Consider the following 19032-nt stretch of genomic DNA (forward strand, 5'->3'; position numbering starts at 1 on the left):
CAGTGCATCATCAGCTGCATGGACTGGGGAGGGGCACTGTCCCAACCCGGGCAGGAGAGGAGGCAGTGAATTCAGTGGAACCGGGAACAGCTCAACTCCCACCTGTCCTCTCCAGATAATAATAAAAGATTTATTTTCTCTTGTTCTTAAAACCTCCTTGAGCTACACAGAAAGGGTTCACAGGCACAGCACAGAGGGGCAGCAAAGCCAGGACAGCAAGGGAAGGATTTGAAAAATTCCACTGGTTTATCTTTTTGTTTGGATTTTAATTGGCAGCTGATCCCTGCCAACTGCTCCGGTGAGGAACAGCCTTCATCCACCCACCTCGGAGTGCTGCTCCAGCAGCTCATCCTGGGAGTGCCTGTTGCAGAGACAGGACATTCCCGGTGGGAAGTAAAGCACAGAAAACGGGAGGAGGGGAGGGGAGGAGGGAAAGGAGCTGCCCTGCTCCTCAGCTGGTACCAAGGCACAGTATGTTTGCTCACCCAGAGCAACCATTTGGTTGGGAAATTCACCAAAGCTGTTCCACATGTGCTGTGGGAGGGGAGGGAGGCTCCCCAGAGCCGGGGCAGGGCTGCCACAAACCCACAGCCCCCGGCCCCCGAGCTGCACTGAGGGAAGGCTCAGCCGGGTGTAAACATTTAGAAACATCGACCTGCTAAAAATAGCTCTGTCTCTTCACGCAACTGCTCCGCTGCCATGTGTGGTGAGTAATAGTTACCTCCCGAGTAAAGTGTGTGCAAACACGAGCCCTTTACGCGGCCCTGGGGCCAGCGGGGCAGCAGAACAGCCCCCGTCCCTCTTCCTCCGCGCTTACTCCTCTTTGCAAGGACCCGCAGCCTGGGGGTCTGGCATGGAAACGGGATTTCAGACCTGGAAACGCCAGCTGGAAGTCCAGAGGCTGCTGTAAATCCCTTTGCATGTCAGGGGTCTGGCAAAGGGGCAGAAGGATGATGCTGGCTCTGTCTGGGGGGAGTGAAGGTGGGGAATGGTCTCTGTGCTATGCTGAGGTTTGAGGCAAGCCAGGAGCTAAACCTGGGCTCGGGGTGCTCCCTCCTCCTTGGAGTGCAATTCGATGGGAAGGAAGGTACCCGCCAGCAGCTGCCCTGGCTGAATTCCCCGCAGCTCCGAGTGCTGGGGGTTTGCTGTGCTCTCTGCTCCTCTCCCGCCCCTGCAGGCACCTGCCGGGCTGCTCTGAGCCTCTGGAGAGGTGTAACCCCGGGAACGCACCCTCCTGCCGGGATACCTGGGGCCCCCGTGGGGGGGAGAGAGTCAAGCCTCTTCCAGCTCCAAGTATTCCGTGATTTACCACAGAAAACAGCACCGAAAGGACAGAACCGCCACAGCTCAGCTCAAACCCTGCACTGTCCGTTCCTCCACCTCCCAGCTTGTCCAGAGCTTCTCCAGCAAGCACACCTGGATGGCTCTGCAGCCGCAGGGGTGCTGCTGGTGACGGGCACCGGGGGAGCCCGCTCGGTTCCCGGGATGGCCCCGGAGCCAGGCGGGTGGGGATGCTCCTCCCGACACAGCAGAGCCGTGGGTTGCTGGTGCCCTCTGCAGTTGTCTTTCCCTGCTGTAAATGCAAAGGATTCTTAATCCGAAGGAACAATTTTAGTACTTGGAGATCCAGGTGAGGGCGGTGACCCGTGTGTGTCTTCCCGGCTTTGGAGAAACATCCCGTGTTCTTCCAGGAACATCCCGTGTTCCTCCAGCACCTCAAATGTTGCCCGATGGGATCCCCCTGGAGCTGTTCTCCCCGGTGTCTCCTGCTCCCTGGCTATTCCTCTGTCACCCCCACGGTGTCCCCAAAGCCCGATGGCAGCAAAGCCTCTACTCAGCCCTGTCTGTGGGGCAGCAGCGACAGGGATGGACAAAGAGCTCAAGCCCAGTTAAAATGGAAATGCTGGAAACTGCAGCAGTTCCTGGGGAGTGCACCCAGCACCTCCCAGTGCCCCAGCAATCATCCACTCCCTGAGGAGCTGGGAATATTCCTGGTTTCAGAGGCCTGGTTTTGGGATCTGACCCATTTCCCCAAATGTTTGCTCTGGAGAACTTTTAACCTCTGTGCCTCAGCACAAACCCCTCAGGGCTAAGGATCCCAGGGCACTGCAGAAGCAAGGAGAGTCATGGTCACCAGAGCATCCTATTCCCTGTCCACCAAGCTTTTGTAAGAGCTGGGAATGCCATTCTGGTGGTGCCACCGAGCTGTGCAAGGGCAGTGGGGACAGAGAGCCCCCAGGAGCTCATCCAAGGAGAGGAGCCACTATCTTGTGGCTACAGGATCGACAGAACCTCCTTGCTGGCAGAGATATCTGCATTCTGAAAAGAAAATATCAACCCCCCTGCTGGAGAGAGAAAAAAAAAATGCAAATTCCAGGAAAGAAGCCAACAGATAATGGCAGCTCAGGCTCCCTGGAGCGTTTGATCCATCCCTGCAGGAGTTACCTGCCTGGATCCTTCCCAGCAGTGGGCTGGAATGCAGGACATGTGTCCCCCCGTGCTGGCACATTTGTCCATGGGGGTGCAAAGGAGCTTGAAATTTAATTAAAATTTAATTGAAGCTGAGTAACTGAAGTTAAGAGAAGTATTTCTTCTTATGTGCAGGAACTGTTCTCTCCCCCACCTTTCTACAAGTCCCCCCCCCCCCCCCCCCAATTAATTTTTTCAGCTAACTTGGCACTTGAGGAGAAGGGCCTTGCTGTGCCATGGAGCAGTTCACTGGTTTACCAAGGAGAACGTTCCCCCTGTTCGTAACACTGGAGTCCATTCCATCGTTCCATGCCCTCAGGAAAGCTTTATGGGGATTATTAAAATGGCTACAAATCCCTGAAATCACAACAGATGTTTGCACTGCGCTCCAAGGATCTCTCACCATGGAACCAGCCACAAGCCACTGGAGTACTCCAGGGAGGAGCAGCACCTTAAATCCCTCAGGAGCCACTACAGCAGATCCTGAACACCACTGCACTGGGAGGAGGAGCTGGGAGGGAACTGCCTAATTCTCAGGCAAAGGTAAATCCGTGCTCAGATCCAGAGCTGCAATGGAACCCTGGGGAATGTCTCCAGTGAGAAACGCGGGGCAGCTGGAAATGTTCTGGATGCTCCAGGTAAGCTTAGTCAGGGAGCAGTGACAGGGAACAGGGGAGTGGGAGCCAGCAGAAGGAGGGGCTGTGGGATGCTCTCACCTCCCACTCTGCAGGAAAGTCGGAAGGAAAACCAGGATCAGACTGGCAAGATCTTGTCCATATGGAACCATCAGCCTCAGGGTGCTTATAAAGCAAAGCTTCCAGAATCAGAAATGTGTAACATCAACAGGGAAAAGAGCACAAATATTTAGCAGGAATTGTGTCCCAGTAAAAATCTCCTTGTTCTAGTCCAGTCCCTCAGCTCCAAATTCTTTTGTGAATTAATTTCAGCTTTAATGTTTATCAACACCAAAGAAGCTGAATGAAATTAATTTCTCCAATAGAAATCTAAACTTAATCCTTAAGAAAAAAACCAGATTCATGACTCAGAAAGCAGCATTTCAGTACAAGAATCTGTTTTATTTTTACAGTGCAGTGATTGAAACAATGTAGAAATTTAACTTGCAAAACTGAATTTATATCACAATGTCTCTCAGAAGGCAATGCAGATGTGTTGCTTTGAATCACAAAATATTCCTCTGGACACCAAAAATTACAAACTCTTAGCACTATACACTGGACTTTCTTTAGAGACTGATTCCTCATAATTTAAATCTATCTTATAAACAATTTGTCTTTAAAAAACATGTGGGAAAGTAAAAAGAACTCAAGTATTAAACTCAAGGCCTTGATTATTATAATTTTCCTCAGTCTGCAGCAGGGCTGTCCCCAGGAGCAGTGTCCCTAGTCGGGTTCAGTCACGCACTGCTCCACGATCTCCCGCAGGTTCGGGTTCTCCATCGCCGCTGCCACCCTCTCCTTGTCATTGATCTGCTTGTTGACTGCAAAACACCCGGGAGAGGGGGGATCAGGGGCTCCCAGGGACAGCCGAGGGCGTGGGGATGCTCAGGGGAAAAGGACATTACAAGGAGGATTACTGGGAAATGGGGAACGAGGTAAATGAAAGCTCAGTCACAACAAAACAACCACTGGACATCAGTAATTCTTGTCACTCTTCTAGTTTAGGAAAAGCATGTAAGGTGATCCAATGACATGTCCCAAAATCAAGAGTGAAATTAATGATAAATTAGTAGCCCAGGTTCTCCAGGTTCAGTTTCTAGCTATTTAACCAAAACAACCTATTTTTGCCAGACACTGAATGCTCAAGCCCAGGGCACTGCCTGGACTCCACGGCCGCTTAAGGCAGTGCCTGACTCTGGCTGTGCAGAACATCCATGTCCTGCAAGCTTTACATCAAAAACTGACTGAGAAACATCAATTTTTGTTGTGCAGGTTTTAGGACAGCGAGATCAATGGGTGAGGCACCTCTTCATGTTAATTATTCAGCAGCACCTCCTTTTGTTCCAAACACAACGCCTGCAAGAACGGAGGGAGTTTTGTTATAAAACCAAACCAGCAACAAGCAGGTGGTCACAGTCACCACAGCTTTGGAAACACCTCGATGCTGCTTGGTTTTCAAGCTTTCACAGGGTATTAATTTCTGGGAAGGCAGGGGAGGAGAGCACCCCACAGAGCACAAAGAGGCTGAAGCAGCAGCATGCACAGGCTCTACTCACTGTCCTCCTCAGTGGAATGTGTGCCCTCAGAAATGTAGATTTCCAGCTAGAGAGAGATCAGCAGTGTTAGGAGCACCACAACAGTGGAATATATTCCTTCCTGAAGGTAAAACACTGTCCCCCCCAAACACAGTGCCTGTCACCTCTGCTGCTACAGGAGGGGACTGGTGGATAGAGCTCCCTTTACACTCTTCAGCTGGGAGGAGGGAGCTCTAAAAACAAAACAACCACCCAAAAATCAACAGCAGAAATCCTCAGGTAGTTAATTTATTCTTCAAATTGTTTTGGTCAAGTCTCTAAAGGTCTGTAAATCGCTGTGTTTAATTTAGGGAGGTTGCCATTCATTCATGCAGTTTAAAATAGGCTTCAAACCAGGCACTTTACCTTATGTCTAAAAGGCAAACATCTCTGAAGTTTTATTCTTAAACAAAGGCCTGTTAAAACAGAACACAAAAGAGATTTTCCTGTAAAATTCGAGGTTTGAGGTGCATATTCAGAGAATCCATATTTAACAATCAGTGTAACTGACAATGTCCTTTTGTATTCTGAGCAGCACAAGCCACAGAGGGACTAAATAATTCTTGGTTTGACCCTTTGGGTGCAGCTTCTCAGGTAAGTTCTGACCTGCCTTACAAGGTTGGGAGGTCTCTGCTCTCTAAACACCTCCTACAAACACCAAATAGAGACAAATTCCTGTATTCTCAGCTTTCTTTGGTATTTTTCATACAGCCTCCCAACCATCCTGTGGCTGCGTCTGTACTCAGGGGAGTGCCTGGGTTGTTCTTCAATATTTATTAAAAAACCCAACATAAATTATTTGGGCATAAGTACAGTAATTTCCTCACTGAATTAAATACTTGATCTCTAATCTTAAAACACACTGAGAAATCTTCGTATTGATATTTTGAGTTTCTAACATTGGCACATTTAAACAAATCATGTCAGAGCTCTCAGATGTGACATTTTCAGATGAAATCTCACCACAAATCATAAAAAAAAAAAAAATAAAAAGGAAAAATAAGCCAGTGTAAATTCTCATTCAACTTAATTCCTTTCCAACTCCTGATGGATCAAGACTTTTTGGGGATTCTTGGATAGCATGTGGAGATTTTTGGGCATGTGTGAGAATGAAGAACAGCCCACAGGGGAGGGAAAGGGGACAAGCAGAAAGTTGCAGGTTTTTGTTTTTTCTTTTTTTTGAACTAAGAGCTGAGAAATTGTCAATTAATAACATTAATGAAGTAACTTGGAGAATACAAAGGACTTTTGTACCACTTTCCAGCAGAGTTTTGAGAGGTTCTCTTTGAAGAGATTCCCTAACATGACACAAACAGATGGATGTCCTCATTTCTCTGGATTTGGGGTTTTTTTGCTTGGTTTGGTTTTTGGTTTGGTTACACTGATGACTGGATTCTCAAGATGCAGTTCCTGGTCAGACCAACAGAGCCAGGCAACACTGAATCTGAACTGGGACTGATGGTATCCAGACAACCTCCAATTAAGCTTGTGCTCTTTGTTTCTCATTTAATTAAACAAATCTCACCGATGAGAGTGGCCAAGGAACAATGAGGTACTGTTGGTGTAAACCTGATGATGACCAGATATTCATCCTCCCCTATCTCCTGCACTTCCACACAGTTTTCTGTCACCACTTCCAGTTCTTCCAAAGTGTTCGGCTTCTCCGGGTCCCGGATAGTCCGGATTATATCTGAGGCACGAGACAAGTGAGCAACAATAAGGTATCTTCCCTGGATTTAATAAAAGGTATTTTTATGAGCACCCACCTTCCCGGCACTGTTGATGTTGCTCCTCTTTGGAAGCCACAACAAACGAGCCAAATAAGCCAAACACGGCCCCGTCTCCCTGCCCCACATGGAGCACCTCCAGCCCCTCGGGGCCCCCTCACCGCTCTGAGCCCCTCAGGACCGGCGTGGTTCCCCCACCTCAGCCCCCCAAGGGCAGATCTGGAACAGCCCCAGGGCTCCCCCCGGCCCCTCACAGCCCCCGCCCCACGGCCCTCGCGCCCTCCAGCCCCAGCAGTCACCGTAGACCTCGATGGCCCTGTCGTGCTCCATGGCGCGGCTCGGGGGGGCATGGCGGGCCCTACTCGCGGGGCTCCGCCACACCCGGCTCAGCGCCTGCGAGAGCAGCGCCAGCACCAGCGACATGACCCCGCTCCGCCATGGGCCCGCGGGCCGCGGCACTTCCGCGTGGGGCGGGGCGGGGCCGGGCAATGGCGGGCGGGGCGGGGCCTGGGGAAGGAGCAATGGGCGCGGAGATCCTGCGGCGGAGCCCCGCCCAGGGGCGGGCCCGGGGCGGGGCCGTTCCCCGTCCTCGCTGTCGCCGCGCGGAGCCGCGGCCTGGGGGGCGGCGCACGGAGAGCCCCGGGGCGGCCGCGGGCGGGTCACCGGCCGCAGGGAGCCACGGACGCGGCGTTGCCGTGTTGTAGGAACGCTCTAAGCACGGACAGAGTCAGGCTGAGAAAGGAGACGTTGTTTATTCTGCGCACGGTGCATGGGGGAGGTGTTTCACAAATCACGCACGGCAGGGAGTAAAAATCGGGAGAATTTATACACTGAAGTTTACATGAACCCGCCTATCTGCCTGAGAACATCTATTTGCGTTTAAAAGAGGGGCTGAAGGTGAAAATGGTGCCATGGGGGTCCATCTGCAAGAGAGATCAGAGGAAGGGACAGGGGCAGAGAAAAGATACAGAGACTTCAGCTTAAAGAACATTTTGCTTAAAGAAGCGAGCGGCACTCGCGGTGCCTACTGGGAGTTGTAGTCGCGGCTCGGCGCCGTCCAGCTGACCGGAACGAGGGGCGGCCCCGCCAAGATGGCGGCGGCCCGGGGCAGGGGTGTCGGGCGGCTCTGAGGAGGAGGAGGATGGCGGCAGCGGCGGAGGCCGGGGCCCCAGCCCGGCGGGAGCTGCGTGTGCTCCTGGTGCCCCGCTCGGGGGAGCCGCGGGGATGCCCGCGGGACGCGGCGCGGGTGCGGCTGAGCAGAGCCCAGGACGCTCTGGGCACCCTCCTGGTCCCCGGCGGGATCTACCTGGAGTCGCTGTCGCCGGGCGGGGCCGGCCGGGCCCGGGGCAGCGTCCTGCCGGGAGCCTGGGCTGAGTAAGTGCGGGGCGAGCAGGGCGAGGGGTGGCCCCTGTGCTCGGGGCTGCGGGGCTGCAGACCCCGCCTCGGAACGGGGAGCTCTCCCTAAAGCTGCGGGGCTGCTGTGTCATATCTGCCTGTTTAGCTGGGCGTGTTCACGGCAGTCGATCCAAAAGGCAAAGCAAACAAAAAGGGATTGTCTGCCAGGCTGTTGGCTTCACACCCCTGTGCCCTGTGTCCCCGCGGGCTGCGCCTCCCCCGCTGCCAGCCCGGGTGACACTCGGCAATCACATGATGGCTTTAACATCTGCTGCAGCAACTTTCGTGCTGAGTCAAAACCACGGTCACGTTTTAGATCTGGGCATCTGCAGTGTCCAGCAACACCAACACTGTTCAGAGACTCACAGAATCCCAGACTGGTTCGGGCTGGGAGGGACCTTAAAGCCCGTCCCGTTCCACCTTTGCCATGGGCAGGGACACCTTCCACTCTCCCAGCTTGCTCCAAGCCCTGTCCAGCCTGGCCTGGGACATTCCGGGGATGGGGAGTGTTTCAGGGCTGTTACAGGGCTCTGCTCTCTGGTTTGCTCTGCCCCATCCTGAGCTGCTTCCTCTCTGCCGCCTCCCCGTCACCACGGAGCAGGTGTGACACACCTGGAGAGTTTCAGCCCAAACAACAGGGAAAAATCTGAAAATGGACGATGTGTTCTGCTCTCCCTTGCTGGCAGAGCTGGTGTTCCCCCTCCTGGAAATCCTGAAGCAGAGCATCCCTCATGTCCTGGGTGACTAAAGGGAAAAACACACGAGGATGGAAACCCCTTTATCTTAGAGAGGAGGAGGAGCTGGGATTCCTCAGGCTCTGTCCTGCCGAGGATGAAACAGTTCCGGTGCTGGGAGGGACGGGGTGGCAGCAGAGTCTTCACAGCTGAAGTGAAAGCGGTGCTGTCCATCAGCAGTGCATGTCCAGAACTGTTCAGTGTGGGAAATGGGGAAAGGAAATAAAGCTAATAACCCTCCTGAATGTTGTGTCTTCAGCTTCATGTGGGACAGCACAGAAGATGATGGTTTGCAATCAAACAAGACAAAACTCCTGGCTCTTGGTCAAGGTCATGAACTGTTTGTCTATGAATTCAGTGTAGAAGATGGAAAACACAACCCAAATTCCCTGCACAGTTGTAAGGAAGAGACGCTTAAAAAGCTTCTTGAAGCTAAAAATATGAGTGAGTAACTTTCAGTGTGTTCCATGTGTGAAATTATTGCAGGTCTGGTTCTGCTGCTCATGGTGGGATGAATCAGGCAGTGGGACTGAGCACTAGGGAAGTGTCAGGTGCCTCCACACTGATGCAATGCGATCGGCAGGATTCATGGGCTTGAAAAATAATGGGGACTTCTCCGTATTCCAAGGTGACACTGTTAGATATAATTAAACTCTTGTAGGGTCACATTTCAGTGATATAAAGTTAAAAATAAATTTTAATAAAATATATACAACCCCGCTCTCTCAAATTTTAACTTTAATATTGGAACTGATGGAAAGAGAACAGAGACAGGGCACCTCAATAACCCTGCAAAGACTAATTAAACATTTAACCTTGTATTTTATGATTAGCAAACATAGTGTGCAGTTAGAATGAGCCTTTGGTGTTTTACATGTTCTTAAACAGTCTCACTTCCTAAAGTATTTTATTTCCAAAGTCTGTAGCTTTTCTTCTCAGTGCTGACTGACTTATTATTTTGTGCTGATTTTTTATGTTCTTCATAGTATTGTCCACAGAAAAAGCCACATAAAAGTTTTAGGAAATTGTTCTAGAATTAGTGCCCCTGGCACAGAAGGTGAGATTTAAAACCAACCACCCCAACTCACAATCCCAACTTCTGTTAGGATGGTAACTGGGGCAATGAATTTGAGCTGTTGTTTTCTTGGGATTCTTTTTACAAATCAGAAGTCCCAGCTGGCTGTAATCCGACATTTAAATATCTTTAAATTTTCAGACCTGCCTTCAGTTTTCTCTGTGAAGATTTTGTCTTTTGGAAACAACAAGTGCAAACTTCTGCTCAACCAGTTTATCCTTGTGCACCTGACCTTTCCTGGGAAAGACTCATCCCCAGAGACCTGTGACTGCTTCACCCTGGCTCTTCCTCCAGAAGCTGTGGGGAGAATAACAGATTCCCAGTTCTGCAGGGGCATCCTGTTCCTGTTGGACAGTGCTGGCTGGATTTGTATCCTTTGCAGGAGAGATGAGCTCTCAGGGAAAATCATCTGGAAGAACAAAGTTGCTTCTCTTTGCTGCCAGGGCTGAGCAGAAATTTCTTCAGAGACATTTAAGTGAGATGCCTGCAAAGACGGTTGTGTAGCCAAATCCTGGTTTTTGTGGTGGAAGTGCTGTAGTTGTGTATCAGGTGTTTCCCAGTACTCCACTGGAGATCTGTTTCCCACTGGATTAATGGATCATTAATGGGTTTGATTCATGGGTCTGTGTATAACAGGCTGACATCTACTGTCACCTAATTTCTTAAATGAAATAGAAATGATCTGCAGGTACACAGGGAGTCAGAGTTCGGGAGGCAGATTTGTGTGTTGGGATGAGCAGGGGCTCAGACCTGTCAGTTCCACCAGGTGCTGGATTTAACCTCTTCCTGGTCATCTTCTCTGACACATTAAAGTACGACAAGGTCAGGTACCTTTCCCTTCTCTTACTGCCAAAATTCACCACCTTTCCCTCCTGTGTAACTTCTCTGTTGGGCACTCCAGGGCCTGGGTTTTTCCTTGATGCTGTTTACAGACATATTTGACTGCTCTGATGGTGCCATCTTAGGGAAGGTCAGTGTAGCCCTGGGAGCTGGGCAGGGGGAGGGCCCAGCCCCCGTGTCCCCCCTGGCTGCCCTGGCAGTGTCCCCTGACTTCAGCATGGCCGTGGTGACCAACACCTCCCACGGTGCTCTCGCTGTGCAGCTCAACACCTACTTCAGGTACAGGGGAAGGCTTTGGGCTGAACTGACCTTCACAGGTCCCTAATCTTGGGCCTGTACTCATCGGGGTGCTAGCAGCTTTTCATTCTGAGTTCTGTGCTAGACCAGAAATTACTTCTTTGTTGAAAGATTGTCCTTTCATTATTTGCTCCTATTTACACTCTGTCACTCTAACAGAGGAAAATGTATCTATAACATCTCTTTATTTTAATCTATCTGTTAACAAATAGATAAACTTTGTCTTGCACTTTGTATTTTTTCCAGGAAGATTAGGTCCTCTCAGTGCCAGGGGTGGGTGGTAGCACCTTTTAGAAATGCCATGGGGTATGGAATTATCAAACTCTACTGGTACAGCTGTGCTGATTTAGCTTGCTAAATTAGGGCCAGGTGGTAATTAAGAAGTGGTGTGCACCTCAAAGGAAAGAGCATCAGGTTTTGATGGTTTAGCTGTTACCCTGAGAGAACACTGCTTCACTGAGAGCTCTTGGAGGAGTTAAATATGAAAAAACATCTTAAATCATCTGAGCAAGGTGAAATTTCATATTTGTTTCTTTATAGACAGTTCCCTGAACATTTGCTCTGTAAGAGAGATCCTGAAAATCTTCCAGTGAAGCCTCCTGAGGGACTGGATGAGGATGAGCTGGCCAGTTCTGACCACAGCATGGAGCTCTTGTCGTCGCCTTTCCGCACAGACAGGTACAGAAGGGAAAAACCTCCTGGCACAGGCTGGGCCTCGCCTCCTTTGGATCATTGATAATAAACTGCTGATTTGTTCCTTTCAATTGTAGTTGTGACAGGTAAAATCAGCCCATTCTGCTGTAAATCTTTTGAATTTAGGATGGGCCGAGACAACTTCATGTACAGCACTGAACAACTTCCAAAGAGTAATTGCTGCTTAGGGGTTACCTTTAGGTCTTAGAGTATTGATATTAATAAAACATGTGAATTGTAACTTGATGTAAGAAAGACTCAGTTCTGGAATTAATTCAGTTCTACTGTTTTTTAATTGATGGGCCACTTTCTGTGAGGAAGAGGAAACTTTTTACTAAAAATGCTAAACATGGACCTTGTCAGCTAATGCAGCTGTGATCAGTCAGCTTGGCTGCAGAGAGTATTTAAATGCAAATAAAGAGGCCATGGTAAGGTTAAAATGCAGGATGCTGTATGGATTTTATAAGCTTAAGTGCATTTTATTTAACTGAGGGAGCTTTATCTGCCTTGTTCTTGGAGCAGTACCTGGTGTTACAGGTGACTCTGTGCCCTCCCCAGGTCCTGGAAGGCACACTTATCCTCACTGTGGGACAGAGTAAGGAGAAGAAGGACACCAGGTTCTCCAGATTTGGTGAACGACTTGAATTTGCCTTGGTATCAGTTTTTTACCCATCTTGAAGGTCACGATCCTGAGCTTTGTGAGGATCCAGAGAAGATGGTGGCCTTTGTTCCCCGGGCTGCTACGTGGGCGGCTTCCCGAGTGCTCCAAAGCCAGGGTGCAGCCTGTGGGGCTGCAGGACAGCAGTGGACACAAATCCCCGTGGGAGCACCTCAGCAAGTGGTGAAACTGGAGTGTAAGCTGGTGACTGGAGCTAAAGCTGTGTTCGTGGTGCTGGCACAGGACACGGGGCTGTGGCTGGTGCTCTGGGATTTTGAGTCCCAGGATGTGACGTGTTCCCAGTTCGGCAGAAGCAGTGCTTATGTGGAGTGCAGTGCAGAGGTGCCGCTGTGTCTGCTGCTGACAGGTGAGGGGTCCTAAACTGCCTTGAGACAGCTGCTGCAGCAGTTTTTAGGGTTCTACCTGCTTGCCTGGCTGCTGTGGGGTAACTTCCATTGCATTCCTGCTCGGGTGAAATCCAAACAGAGCTGCTGCAGCTTTGCTCTTTTGGAAGCAGCAGTGGATAGAAGTGCTGCTGCCTAGCACGTGGCTGCACTATCTTTAATTATGGCTTGGTTCTGTCATTCAGAGCATGGTCTGTCCCTGGTCCTGTTTGGTTTAACTCAAGAGGAGTTTCTGACCAGGCTGATGATGTTCGGCAGCGCCGGAGTCGTGGATTCCGTGTGTCACCTCAATGGGTGGGAGAGGTGCTCCATTCCCATCCATGCCCTCGAGGTAAGGAGAGCTGGTTCATGTCTTGCAAATAACAAACTGCTGCTTTCAAGTATTGAATGCAGTTTAGCAATGTTAGTGTGGGTTTAGACACAATTAAAAGTATGCCTCAAACCTAGGGGCAAAAGGAAGTGGTTTAATTATTAAATAAACAATAAAACCCCAAACAGATGAGTAACCCAAAGAAAGAAATACAGCAACAAAGTGAATGCACATTAATAAAATAAAACAGAATAAAGCAGTGCTCAAAATTCCCTCTTAATTGGACCCAAAAGCAATTTTGCCAATTTCTGCAGCAGTTTTTGTCCCCTTGCAAAATGTTAAATATCAAAAGAAATCCTTGGAACTAGGTTTTTGGGTTTATTATGCCATTCTTATAAAATTGCTGTACCCTTATTCAGAGTCCTGATTCTCATAGTATTTAGTTTATATTGCTGCAGTAACTTTTTGTGTGTGAAGATACAGGGCAGGGTTTGAGCAGAGCCTGTCAAAGGAGCCTGGCAGGGACTGAGCAGGTCACCTTGTTATTTCAGGCTGCAGGTGTTGCACACAGAGTTTAAATTCCTTCTGTTTTTCTGCATGTGTAGTTTGTCACTGAGTATGGGGTGAGAATCCCAGCAGTAAGTGCACAAGGTGTGGTTTTAGAATCCATGCTTAATTGCTCTGTTTCATGTTTGTCTAGGCAGGTTTGGAAAATCGCCAGCTGGACACAGTGGACTTGTTTTTAAAAAGCAAAGAAAGTGTTTTCAGTCTCCCTGCACCCTGCCCTGGGCCTGAGCACTCTGGGGATGGTGCCTCCCAGTCTTACCTGAGAAGTGAGTGAAGTACCTGCAGCTGCACAGGGGTTTATTTAATTACCTTTCTCCCTATGGCTGTGTGTAGAATGCAGATTTTGAACTGTTTCTGGAACCATTACAGATTTGGAGGAGCTCAGGCCAGCTTTAAACTTGCTCTGCTCAGCAATCCAAGACAATGATATGGAGCCTCACAGCAAACACTTCTCTGAGCAGCTCCTGACCCTCACGCTGACTTTCCTTACCAAGCAGCTGGAGGAAATCTTTGTGCACACAGAGGGTAATGTCACTCCTGCTGGGTCATATCTAGTAATGCGTCATCATTTAAATAAGTAAGAACAGCTACTTATTTTAATTAAAAGCTCAAATTTGCCTAGAATTAACATAAAATACTAGAGTTAAGTGAATGAAAGATGTTCATCCCTGCGTTTTAGATTGGATTTACATGACTAATAATTGATTGGATTAACACAAAATTTTAGTTCTCATTTGCTGGTCCCTAGGAAGGAAAACCCCTCAGTGAGGGCAGGGAGCTCTGGTGGGGTTGTGGCTGTGTCCTGTATCCTGACAGGGTGCTGGGAGTGCTGAGCTGTGCCACTGCCTGTGCAGGGGAAAGAGCTGATGTGCTCTTCCCTCTGAGGGGTTTCTGTTTATTAATCAGGACATTTATTAATTCAACATTGCTAGACATTATAATCCTGTCCGTTCATTCCCATTTAACTGGTGCCTTGGATGTTCTTGGCAGAACCTGATGAATTCCTGCAGAAGGCTGCAGATATTTTAACTGACTACATTATTAAACTGAGAAAATTCCTGAGGAAATATCCTCGACCACCAGTAACTCCAGGGCACGTGGGAGCTGACATGGACGAAGACCTGCCTGAGATAGAAGAGAGCCACGAGTGGGAAAAACTGACACCAGAGGTGAAAATGAGTAACCCAGGTTTTACTACTGTTATGAAGTTGATTTAAGGAGATCATTAATGTAGAAATACCTTAAAGTACTGGGGAAGAAAATCAACGTAGGGATTACAAAGGTAGATCAGTTTGTTCTGTGTTTTTCCCTTCAGGAAGTCATTGCTGAGGCCATCCTAAGCAATAAAATACCAGAGGCCCAGATCTTCTTCCGAAGGCACCAACATCCTGCTGAGAGTCTCCAGGAATTCATCCAGATAGGTTTGAACCTGGTCTATGACTGTCTGCTGAAGGGCAACACCAGGCAGGCCTCCGAGCTGCTGAGAAATATGGTGAGAGGTGTTCAGTGGATCTTCACACTGGTTTGTTACTAAGGAAATGCAGGAGCTTGGGGAGCCTTTTGGGGCCTTATGGATGTACTGATTCCACCAGGAACAGGTGGAATTGCAGTGAAAATTCACTTGTTTGAAGAGCTGCTGAGGGAGCCGGTGTGTGGCTGTGTGTTGGCTGAAGTGCTGATCAGCAGAGTGAGGGTGGCTCTGGCTGGGGAGGTGTCACGGGGGGGCAGGGTTTGTACCCAGGTGCTGGGGACATCAGGCACATCCCTGTAGGAGCTGGTGCAGGGACTGTCACAAGCCTGTTTGTAAGGGTTGTGTGCTTTGGAAGGAAAGCAGATGTGTATTCTTTATTTGATCGTTTTAGTGTCTTCTGTGGGCACATTTTACAGTTTGCATGCAGCGAGTGTGTTCTTTGTGGCAGGGCTTCGATGTGAAGGAGGAGCTGCACAAGATCTGCTTTCACACAGAGGACAAACACGTACGGGATCTCTTGGTGAGTGCAGCAAAGGCTGTTTCAGTCCAGCTCTCAAGCCTGAAGCCTTGTGTGTGTTTGTGCTGAGGGAAACCCCTGTATTGAACTGACTTTCAGAGCAGACAGCCAGGGCTTGTCCCTGCATCCTTCCAGTGTAGTTCCTGGAACATCCCTGTTCCTTTGTCTTTGCAGTTAAAGTACAGAGGTGTTAAAATGTCATTTCTTTGTCCTGCCTCTGATCTAGTTCTCTCACACGGTCTGGAGTCCTCTTGTCACTTTAGTGTATGGCCCTCTGCTTCCAGCATTTTTTTCCTACAGTTGGTTAATTGTTGCACTTGCAGGATCATTTACAACTTGAATATATTAAAGATAGATGAAAATTGGAGGTAATTGGAGGTAATACTTGAACAACTGGAGCTAATACTTTAATTTGAATTAAAGGTGAAAGTGTTACGAGAAGAAAATTATTTTTCTGAAAAAGAGAAGAAAATGATAGATTTTGTGCATCAGGTTGAAAGCTTTTACTCGGAATCCTTCCAGGAAAATAAAGAGACTGAGTCTCTTTCCAGGTAATGTGGGTTATTAATTTTAATTATTAATTAATAACATTAATAGGATTTAAAATGTGCTGGGTTCTACATTCTGTGTGATTTACTGCACTAACAAGTACAGTCTTTAATTTCATTAATTTCACACTGGTCTTCATTTGCAGAAATCAGAGTCAGTGTGGGGACTGAGTCATTTTCTCGTTAATGTAACAGTTGCTGTCATGTTCTCTCATGACAAACTATTGTGTGAGTCATGACAAACTATTGTGAGGGTGGCAGCTCTTCTGCTTGAAACGAAGCATTTTTAATAATAATATTGGAATTACTACTCAATTATTCGTGTTCAGATGTTTGCTCTATTTTTGATCTATGGTGTCTGTCATACAGCAAACTAAATAACCTAGAAAAATCATTTTACAGTTAAATAATTGTAAAACTGTTATGATACTCACAATTTGTTATGTCAGCTTTGGAAAAATGAAGTAATTCTTTAGTTCTCAAACCTGGAGCTCAAGTCCATCCCTCTGGCACTTCCAGAGCTCTTCAAAATGGACTGGGAACTTTGCTGAGCCTTCCTCAGCTCCTGTTTGTTAGACTGGGGACTGTTCATCACAGGAGCAGTAAAGCCCACCCTGATCCCACCCCCATTGCAGTTTCAGCAGCTGGAGAAGGGAGCAGGACCTTTCCCGACACCAGGCAGTGCTGGGCTCGGAGCTGGGCCGGGCCGGGCCCGGGGCTCACAGCGGGAGGCTCAGGGTGATGTTTAACTGGGCTCACTGGTGGGATGAGCTGGTGCAGGAGATGATTGTGCTGCCCAGGAAACCACGCCAAGGCAAGTATTGTGGGACTGAGGGCTTAAACTGGGAATGAAAATCTCTTTGGCACAGCAGGCAGGCACTGTGTGGGAGTGGCACAGACACAGTTAAAAGCCTGTGCTACCACCAAGGTCCCTTACGTTTGTCAGTGGAAGTGGGTAATGATGGGTTTCATCCTGTTGCATCCTGGATCTCGGCTGTTCCTGTAGAGAGGAGTTTGGAAGTAGCTGGGGGGGACTTGCCTAAGGCACGGCCACGTGTAAATGCCACCCTCTGCCGCCTTCTGTCCCACTCCCTGCACTGGGGAATCACTTCCAGCTCTGCCAACATGAAGCTCTAAAAGCTGGAACAATATCCTTGATCTCAGCATCATATTTGCAGCTGTTCATTAGAAATAGGTACCTGGAAGGACAGGACAAGGGGAAGGGCTTCCCACTGCCAGAGGGCAGGGTTAAATGGAATATTGGGAAGGAATTGTTCCCTGTGAGGGTGATGTGGCCCTGGCACAGGGTGCCCAGAGAAGCTGTGGCTGCCCCTGGATCCCTGGAAGTGCCCAAGGTTGGATGGAGCTTGGAGCAGGCTGGGATAGTGGAAGGTGTCCCTGCCCAAGGAACTGGATGGTCTTTAAGGTCCCAGCCCAAACCATTCCACGATTCTGTGTAAGAAACTACCAGTATTTCCCCCAGAAGTGTTTGTGTGTGCTGGTTTCATCCATTTGCCTTTTTGAAATGCAGAACTCAAGACCTGCAGTCCTGAGGTTCTTTGGATGCACTTGACGGCCGAGCATGATTGGTTTAGTATTTGTTCCTGGATTGAGGAGTCAGAGCCCAGCCAGGCTCCCTGCAGCCAGGCTGCCTGGCCCCCCCTGAGCCCTGACATCGTTGACAGGAACACACTGTGCAGCACCTACATGAGACAGGACATCCTGAACAAGCTGGCCAGGTAGGGCCCCCAAAGCTTTACACTCTCTCTCCTTCTTACATGAAGCCAAAATCAGAGCAATAAAATCTTTGATACATGATAATTTTTATATTGCTCTTTTTGGAAACAGCATGAGCCCATTGGTAAATGTAATTTTAGTCTTGTACTTCCAGTTATCTAAAAGCATAAGAACCATGTGAGAAGAGCAGTCCTCCCTCAGCCCTTGGATGTTTCCCAGTGGTTATGTTCCTGATGCTGACTTTAATGCAGGGGAGAAAATTCTTGGCACACTCTGAACATTTCACTGCTCACACCTCGTTCTCTGCAGTGACCTGGAGTAACCACAGTGTTGTTTGTGCACAGGCAGATGGATTTTGGCACGTTGTGTTTGCTTCAGTAGGGAATTAATCCCTGAGAGGGAAAGGTCTGCTCTAAATTTGAGTTGAAAACACCCATCAGAACTTGTCAAAGAGAGCTGTGTGATCAGTGTCTGTGCTTTTTCTCTTTTCTGACAGAAAGGGAATTTTTGTCCGTTCTGAGCTGGAGGATTTCGAGCTCCTGCTCCAGAGGGTGTTGTGCCTCGGGGGAGTCCTGCAGAATCCTCACCCTGTTCCAAAATACAGCACTGCCAGTGGCCTGGACTTCCATGCTCAGTTTGTCCTCCACTGCCTAGAGCACAGCCTGCAGTACCTGCTGTACACTTACCTGGACTATTACAGGTAGGAATGCTTTCCATCCCTCAAATCCCATGAGGGATCCTGGTTTTAAAGAAGGAAACACAATTTCAACAGTTGGTGGGGAGAGTTTTCCTCAGCCCTAGCAGTGTCATTTAACAGAAACTCTGGGGCAGCATGTGAGATTTTAAGATGTATTTTGAAGCTTTATTCAGCTTGTGTTAGTATTAATTTGTATGTCAGTTATGAAAGGAAACAATTACAATTGTAATGAGTGTAATGCTATAAACAGTACAATCCTAAATGAGCCAAGCCAAGTTGCTCTTCAGAAACTCAGAATTTACAGAATTCAGAAACTCCATTGAGCACAAGTGCAAGTTGACCCTTGATATGTTCACAAATAAGGAAATTGCTGGTTTCCACCTAAAGTAGGATTAGTTGGGATTTGAAGGTGGTACCAATATTAGGTATTGGAGCTGTATGAATAATTTCCACTTAATGGATACTTGGCAATTAAAATTTCTGAGCTATAACTCCAGTCTAACACTGGAATTATCAAGAAGGTAGAAATGGACCAGAAAAAAAGCCAGTACATCATTTTCTAATTGTTTGTCTAACCATTTGTAGTTGGCATTACACCCATGAGATGCCCCAAATCTTTAATGCTGTGTTACATCAGTGGTT

General features: G+C 48.5%; 2 protein-coding genes across 2 annotated transcripts in view; one reads left to right on the forward strand and one right to left on the reverse strand.

Annotated features, from left to right (window-relative positions):
- Positions 1 to 3524: 3524 nt before the first annotated feature.
- CIAO2A (cytosolic iron-sulfur assembly component 2A) lies at positions 3525 to 6933 on the reverse strand. Its single transcript, XM_032123270.1, has 5 exons — positions 6747 to 6933; positions 6246 to 6410; positions 5087 to 5136; positions 4703 to 4748; positions 3525 to 3967 (listed from the first exon to the last, which is right to left on the reverse strand). Exons 1-5 carry the CDS (start codon positions 6868 to 6870, stop codon positions 3870 to 3872), a joined length of 483 nt encoding a protein of 160 aa, XP_031979161.1. The 5' UTR covers positions 6871 to 6933; the 3' UTR covers positions 3525 to 3869.
- A 543-nt stretch (positions 6934 to 7476) lies between these two features.
- Positions 7477 to 19032, forward strand: part of SPG11 (SPG11 vesicle trafficking associated, spatacsin) — a 28613-nt gene continuing 17057 nt past the window's right edge. Inside the window, exons 1-16 of the mRNA XM_032122933.1 lie at positions 7477 to 7821; positions 8836 to 9020; positions 9793 to 10020; positions 10584 to 10770; positions 11329 to 11466; positions 12040 to 12506; positions 12729 to 12874; positions 13554 to 13686; positions 13790 to 13945; positions 14411 to 14589; positions 14736 to 14912; positions 15340 to 15411; positions 15832 to 15959; positions 16592 to 16770; positions 17488 to 17695; positions 18190 to 18393. Coding sequence (XP_031978824.1) covers positions 7589 to 7821; positions 8836 to 9020; positions 9793 to 10020; positions 10584 to 10770; positions 11329 to 11466; positions 12040 to 12506; positions 12729 to 12874; positions 13554 to 13686; positions 13790 to 13945; positions 14411 to 14589; positions 14736 to 14912; positions 15340 to 15411; positions 15832 to 15959; positions 16592 to 16770; positions 17488 to 17695; positions 18190 to 18393 — 3020 coding nt within the window. The 5' untranslated portion in view covers positions 7477 to 7588. The remainder of the gene's footprint in view (positions 7822 to 8835; positions 9021 to 9792; positions 10021 to 10583; positions 10771 to 11328; positions 11467 to 12039; positions 12507 to 12728; positions 12875 to 13553; positions 13687 to 13789; positions 13946 to 14410; positions 14590 to 14735; positions 14913 to 15339; positions 15412 to 15831; positions 15960 to 16591; positions 16771 to 17487; positions 17696 to 18189; positions 18394 to 19032) is intronic.

This window comes from Corvus moneduloides, chromosome 13 (genome assembly GCF_009650955.1).
Source record: "Corvus moneduloides isolate bCorMon1 chromosome 13, bCorMon1.pri, whole genome shotgun sequence".
Taxonomy (NCBI): domain Eukaryota; kingdom Metazoa; phylum Chordata; class Aves; order Passeriformes; family Corvidae; genus Corvus; species Corvus moneduloides.